The sequence below is a fragment of the Sus scrofa genome, chromosome 1, assembly GCF_000003025.6.
Source record: "Sus scrofa isolate TJ Tabasco breed Duroc chromosome 1, Sscrofa11.1, whole genome shotgun sequence".
Lineage (NCBI taxonomy): Eukaryota > Metazoa > Chordata > Mammalia > Artiodactyla > Suidae > Sus > Sus scrofa.
The window spans coordinates 153387969-153395032 of record NC_010443.5 but is presented as its reverse complement, the minus strand read 5'-3'; the positions used below and the strand labels follow the sequence as shown (position 1 = coordinate 153395032).

Here is a 7064-nt window from a genome sequence, read left to right as displayed (position 1 = left end):
AAAGTACCTTCAAATCTGAAACAGTCATCACATAAAGAAAGAAACAATAGCTATGTAGTATATGAAATAGGAACAAATGAGTGGACTAGACAACATGTTGCATGGGGTTTGGAGAAATGGAATCACACCCAATTATTAGGGATTTTTTTTTTTTTTTGCAAGTTTTCTGGAAAGATCAGAGTTTGAACTCATTCCAGAGTGTCAGCCTAAGGGATCTTGCCATATGATTGGACGTATCTGTCCCAGCATCTGGCCCTCTGCAAGGCTGATCCTCCAAGTAAATGTTTGCTGCATAAATGAATGGATAGGAATGGTGTGCTGTTAAGACAAGCTAGTCTTTCCATTGGGTTATATGGGCTCTAGAAGGAGAATCTTGCTAATAATGGGACAAATATCACTCTTGGGGTGCCCATTTGGTAGGGTAAGGGACATCTTTATCCTTCAGGTTTTCATATTTTTCTCCCCTCAATCAGATAGTTTCCTTTCTCTATTAATATTATTGTGTTCCTAGTAGGGCTAGTCAATATTTACTGAAAACAAGGAAAAAATACTTTTTACTAAAATAAGCAGAAATAAACAGGAGCCTTCGAAATTTTATTAAATGGCGACTCTTTATAAATAAAAGTTACTCAGAAAATGTTCAGTTTTTATGCATTTTTTTCTTAATGAGAAACATCATTACTTACTAGGTATTAAATATCCTTCCCTATAGCAAAAATCCATACATTGTCTTCAGCCAACATTTAATACTCCCTTTCTCCCCTTGAATCTTATCAAAAGGATATAATGTTTAGATTAAATTTTCTTTACAATAGAGATTAGTTTACATTTAAATGTCACACGTTCCTGCATGAAGGGGACAAAGTTCTTCATTGTTTTGTTTTTAAGAGTTGAACATTTCAATAAACCGTTTGGATCCACTGGTAACAGCTATGGTCTCCATTTCCTCTAGAAGCTGAAAAGCCACGAGGCACTTTTAGTCATAGTTAACTAAAACGCGCGCATAAATCACTCCACTTCGCTGCTCGAGGCGTTTTAGGGAGAAGACGTCGGCGTCGGGTGCCTCGCCTGATTGCTCCAGTGTCTCCAACAGCCGAGGGATTAGACACATGCGCAAGATTGGTCTCTTTGTGTGCACCAGGAAGGTTTTTGCGTCGATTTACACTTCTTAACGGGGCAAAGACCTGGAACACGAGCGTGTGCTTAGGAATAAAAATGCACTGTAAACATGGCCATTGAAATAAACAATTGTCTCGCTCCCGCTGGCCTCCTTTCCTGGGAGCATCCCCGCCGCCCTTTTCCCGTGTCCAGCTTGGGAGTGGAGACTAAGAGCCCGGGAATGAGGAGCCCTGTCCTCAGGAATCCCGCACCCGGGAGAGCGCTGCGGGCATAGGAAGTCGGGTGGGAGCGGGACACTGGGCGCGGGTGGCGGGAGGAGCTCCCCGCCCGCGTCGCGAGTGATGGAGCGCGTCTTGCGAGCATCTTCAAGCCCAGCCACCCCGCGGGCCAGGGGGAGGGAGCCAGACCGGCGGATCGGCCCGCCCCCCCAGCCCGCCCCTCCCCCGCGCCGGGAAGCCGCGATGGTGAGCTCCGGCCAGCTGTGCGCCGCCGAGTGAGGCGCCAGCCCGTGGGTGCTGCCGGGGCGGCGGCGCGGAGGGGGCGCCCGCAGCTGGCGGCGGCGCGGGCCGTGCTCGGCTCGCGGCTGGGGGCGAAGGTGAGGACCCAAACGCGGAGGGCAGGGGCTGCTCGCGGCGGCGCCGGGCCGCGTTCCCCGACCGCGGTCGCCCTGCCACCCAGCCTTCGTCCCCGGCGGTGGGAGCTCCGGGGCACCAGGCGGCGGCGCGGCTATTGGCGGCGGCCGGCTGGATGCGAGACCTGCGCGGACCCCGCGGCAGACGGCGGCTCTCGATTCGGGGAAGCCGAACGTGCTGGCCATGGCCTCCAACTTTAACGACATAGTCAAGCAGGGCTACGTGAAAATCCGCAGCAGGAAGCTGGGGGTGAGTCGCCTGCTCGGCTTTCTCCTTCCCCTGCGCCCGCCTGGCGCGGCTGGCGGTTGGTGGGGGGGGCGGGTAGCGGTGGGGAGAGGTGACCCACGCCGGGACAGGGCAGAGAGGGAATCAGCTCTCCTGCGGACAGCAGGCTTATTGCTCGGCGGGGCTAGGGGCCCGTACCTGGCTCCGGGGGCTCTGCAGTCGACGCTGAGGGCTCCAAAGCTCCTGGGTCCCGGTCCTTATTTACGCGGCTCGGGTTTGGACCCAGACTGAGAAGTCTTGCAGGCGAAAGAGGTTGTCATTTCCGAGATGAATGCGCCCCGGAGCCGGGGTTATAGTCAGAGCAATCCACAATGCTCTGTACTCAGAAGTGTGAGCCTTTCAGGTACAATTGCTCTGTGTGCAGGAGGTGGACAGACGCGCGCACGCGTGTGTGTGTGTGTGTGTGTGTGTGGTGTGTTTAGAATCACCTTTTTTTGGGTCCCCGCTTCCCCAGCCCATTTCGAAATTCCCTTTTGATGACCTGCCAGCGCCCCATGTCCCTGCCGGCCAGTGTCAGGGAGTTCAATGCTCCCTGAGCAGTTGCCCACTGGCAGGCTCCCTGGCCGTGTGCGCGCGCGGACAGGTGGACCTGAGCCCGTGTGCACGCAGGTGTGTGCACCAAGCGTTCGCCACAACAAAGTTTATGGACACCTTGTAGTCTTTTGAAAGATGCTCAGCTTGGCTTGGGAGAGAAACAGTGTAGACCCCTGAGGATTTAAAACTTCGCTAGTGACTGGATAAGGAGATAAAAGGGACACGTTGCCGGTGGTAATGGATTTAGGATGTGGATTGGAGAGAGAAAGGTCAGACATTTAGGCGGAGAGCTGCCCACGCTTAGGCAGACACTGGCGGGGGGTGGGGGTGGGGGCGGGGGTCGGGGATGGCAATCGAAGCGCCCGGCAGGAGGTCCCAAAGGAGCGCGGTGGGAAGTGGGCACCCGAGACCGTTCTAGGTAGGCGGTTCAGAGCGCATGAGAAACTCGATCTGGGGAAGAAAGTGCCCGTTTTCTGGATTCCCTAGTAGTCTCTCCACCCTACTCTTCTCCAAGTTCCAGTTCTACGAAGCTCCGGGTTTTTGGGGCAAAGCGGCCTTGAACCGGAACCTTCCCTGCGTTCCCTCCTGAATGGATGAACACTCCAACTTGAAGAAGGAAAGAGAAGGAGGGAGAACTTCGTTAATTTTCTCATTAAAAAAAGAAAGAAAGAAAAATAAATACTGAATATATCTTTAGAAAGCTAAGGTAGGGCAATCCCTAAAAAAAGAAGGCTCACCACGCACCCAGACGCAGCTTTGTCGAGAGTTGGTGACCGCAGGGGTTGAGGAACAAGGCGGACTTGCCTTTTTGGGCTGCCTCTGCTGGGTTTCATGTTCGGGTTGCAGACTGAACCCCAAGGACACACGGGACCCATCCTTGAACTTCAGCAGCTCTATGTAAGTGGGGAGTACAAACCTGGGTGATGGCAAAGCTCCCCACCCCCACCCGGCGCCTCTTTGCGCTGTTCCTGCGCGCACCACCGGGCGACGGGGAGAGGGCAGGCACTGCGCAGACCCTCAGCCAGGTTTCAAGGGCTGCTCTTGGCTAGAAGAACGAGCCTCATCTTTTGCCAGGGAGAGAAGGATGAACCCTCGTGAAAAGCGGCACTTGTCCAGGAGGCTGATGGCTTCTCGCAGCCGGGACGCAGTGCTCAAATCTGTCACCCTCACAGCTATCGGCCAAGACCGGAGGTGCGGAGCTAGAGCTTGTGGGGAGAACCATTTCAGGAACTTGACCTTTGAAGCTCTTTGCTCTCCCACAGGGTGCTTGCTCATCGTTCTCGCTCTTCTGTCTTCTTGAAATCTCAATTGCGTCTGACATCTCAGACACTATAAGCTAATGGATGATTTAAGTCCCCTGGGGAGATGTGTATCAGCTTCCACAGAGTCACCATGTATGTGAAAATCTAGCTAAGGACTATAACACTGAGAACACCCCCGACACAACTCTACACACTTAGCCTTGGAGGCTATAGGATTCCTCCCACATTAGAGCTTTCCAGGATTTCATACAATTAAAACTGAATTTGCAGGCTAATTACAAGATAGGATCCAAGTAAAGAGCATTGAATGCTTCTTGGGTAACTGGCATTTACAGCCTTTGAAATGTCGTTTTATAACATCAGACACCATTCCCCCCCCCCAAAGACGTGTGCAAATGTGTATTTCATTTCCAAAGCATCTCTTCCCATACTTGCAGCGTTATAGCTGTGTAAAGAACAGCCTTCACAGAAAACAATAAAAGCATGTTTGCGTACAGATTACTTGTTTTTGTCTTCCATTTCTACTTGAAAAATGCGAACTTCAAAATTAGGTATTGAAACACCTTTGCTTTGTTTTAATATTAAATCAAAATAATACATTAATCTTGACTATTTTGGAGAATGTTATTTATTTAAAAAAACTTGAGGGACTTTTCTATTCAGAATACTCTAGTATTCAGAAGGGTGAATTCAAATGACAAAACTTCACACACATAATTCTGTGAGGCTTGATAAGTTAAATTGGTCCCGTAAGGTAGTAAAACACTAAGCAGACATTGCGTGCCTTAAAAACAAAAAACAAATACATACGCCAAATCATAGATATAGGAATTATCTAAACATTAATATTTTGTTGTCATGGTTAATGATACATAGTCCTAATTTTATGTACCTCAGGACTATGAACTTTTCTACATAATATTTTTAACTAAGAGGGTACATAATGGTTCTTTTATGGATTATGTTCAAAGTTAAATTTCAAAATAAAAATAATTCTAGTAGCTATGCACAAATATTTGCTTTATTTTAGGTAGAGTTCATGCTTTCAAAAACCATGTTTTATACTATTCTAAGGGGGGAAAATACCTGGGTATGAGGCCAGTTGTATTAGAGATGAAAGTGATGACATAAAAATGTATTTTGAAATAAAATGTTTAATGTTCCGTTTACTCCTCACAAGTGTGTGCTCATTATTATGTTCAATGAGAGCAGAAGACAATTATTGCCCTCCGGGCAGTGGAGCAGCCCTCCCAGGTGCTTCCAGGTCAAAGTGTCTGAAAGGGCCCCTATCATGGTGTCTATTAATCGCCTTAGCCAAATGGTTGGGTGAAGTAGTAAATGTTAAACTTTTTTTTTTTTTTTTTTGGTACCTTTGCAATTTGTCTTGACTCAATCTGTTTTTCTTCCATTTAGAAAAATAATTTTGAGAAAAAAATAGAATCATTTTCCTGATTTTCTGAAGGTACTAAATTATTAAAATATACTGACAAGACTTTAAATTCTGTATTAATTTTTGTTATAATACGTTACCTTTTCTATGGATATATTTGTTTCCCTTGTGCAGGATTTAAAAGCCCTTACAATATCTGTTGCATGATTAATATTATAATTCACAAGATATGATGGTGACTGGTTTTTTTTTTAAAGAATGCTTAAAAATACTCATAAAAATAAAACTGGGCACATGCATGTTGTTCAGTATTGTTTATGTCTTAGCCTTGGCTATCTATTTTGTTCTGATCTTTAATGGGTTAAACTTAATTAGCAAGGCACATGTTGCATATATTGCAAAATATCCAAACTGTTCTTGGTTTGCTGATAAACTAAGAACACGATTACTGAAACTATTAATAACATTATACATGGCTTATTGACTCTATATATAACAAAGGTAAATGCAGCATTATGGAGCTGCATCATCACCATCACTGGTATCAGTATACAAATTCCAGACTGCAAATAGTCTGTAATAATTCTGCAATTTGGCTACTTCAAGACTCAGCTCTCACATTGTTGTTTTCAAGGAATTCTGTTCAAATACATCAGTGTGAATATTCACAGGCACATTGTACAGAGACAAATAGTATTTTAAATAGCTTTTTTTCAAGTTCTTACTCAAAGTCAGGTGAGAGGTTGGCTGGTATGTGTGGGTATTGAAGGAACATCACAATAGGGTGGTATTACCCATTCCACAATGCTCAAATAATTATGGAACATCTACAAATAATTTATGGAACACACTGGTGTGTGTGTGTGTGTGTGTGTATGAATATGAGTCATGCCATATTAACTCAGGGTTGTTTTTTTGTTTTGTTTTGTTTTGTTTTTTGGTCTTTTTAGGGCTGTCCCCATGGCATATGGAGGTTCCCAGGCTAGGGGTCGAATCATAGCTATAGCCGCTGACCTACACCACAACCACAGCAACGAGGGATTCGAGCTGCATCTGCGACCTATACCACCACTCATGGCAATGCCCGATCCTTAATCTACTGAGCAAGGCCAATTTCCTCATAGATACCAGTCAGCTTTTTTCCTGCTGAGACGGGAACACCAAATTCTAATTAGTTGAGCTACTTTTAAATCATATTTGTATTCATGGTGACTATTGTGTATATGTTTACTATAATGTGTGCATGCCACTTATTTCCGTATTTATGTATATGTCTACAAAAATCACTTGTACTTGGAACATTAGAAAATGGTTGTATATCCATTCTATCCAATCTCTATTAATTTATTTGCAACCATCTGTTTGTGTATATGATATTTTAGGTATTCTAAGAAACTATTACCTGCATTAGTGGGATTTTTTTTCCTTCTTAAAACATCCCTATGTACACATATGGACATGCCTAAAGTTCTTTGACTTTTCAAAGTTTAAAGCCAAAAGCAAAGAAAATAAAAGTAAGCCTAACTGTAAAAACCAGACTCAGACATTTGCTGGAGTTTGATGTTAAATGACTATCCCCATGCCATACCTGGGGGAAGCCATTGAATCAGGAATGAGATACAAGAGTTCGAATCTCAGTTTTTGTCTTGACAGGTTTACACATGACCACTGGCAAGGTGAACTTTAAAGGATGGCATTCCCTTAGAAAACAAAGATTATACTCATTACTCAGTGAAATCTCTCAAATGACCAAAATAAATTGTGCATAGGTTAATCAAATAGAGGCCAACTATCTTTGCAAGTTTTACATTTCCAATTTCCTTAAATGTGTTTCAGAAGTGC

The 7064-nt window shown here is 45.3% G+C and overlaps 1 protein-coding gene across 5 annotated transcripts in view; it reads left to right on the top strand.

Moving 5' to 3' along the window:
• Positions 1601–7064, top strand: part of DOK6 (docking protein 6) — a 402546-nt gene continuing 397082 nt past the window's right edge. For all 5 annotated transcript variants that reach the window (XM_021099328.1, XM_021099323.1, XM_021099326.1 and 2 more), the window contains exon 1: positions 1601–2000. In XM_021099328.1, the coding sequence (XP_020954987.1) occupies positions 1935–2000 (66 nt within the window). In that variant the 5' untranslated portion in view covers positions 1601–1934. The remainder of the gene's footprint in view (positions 2001–7064) is intronic.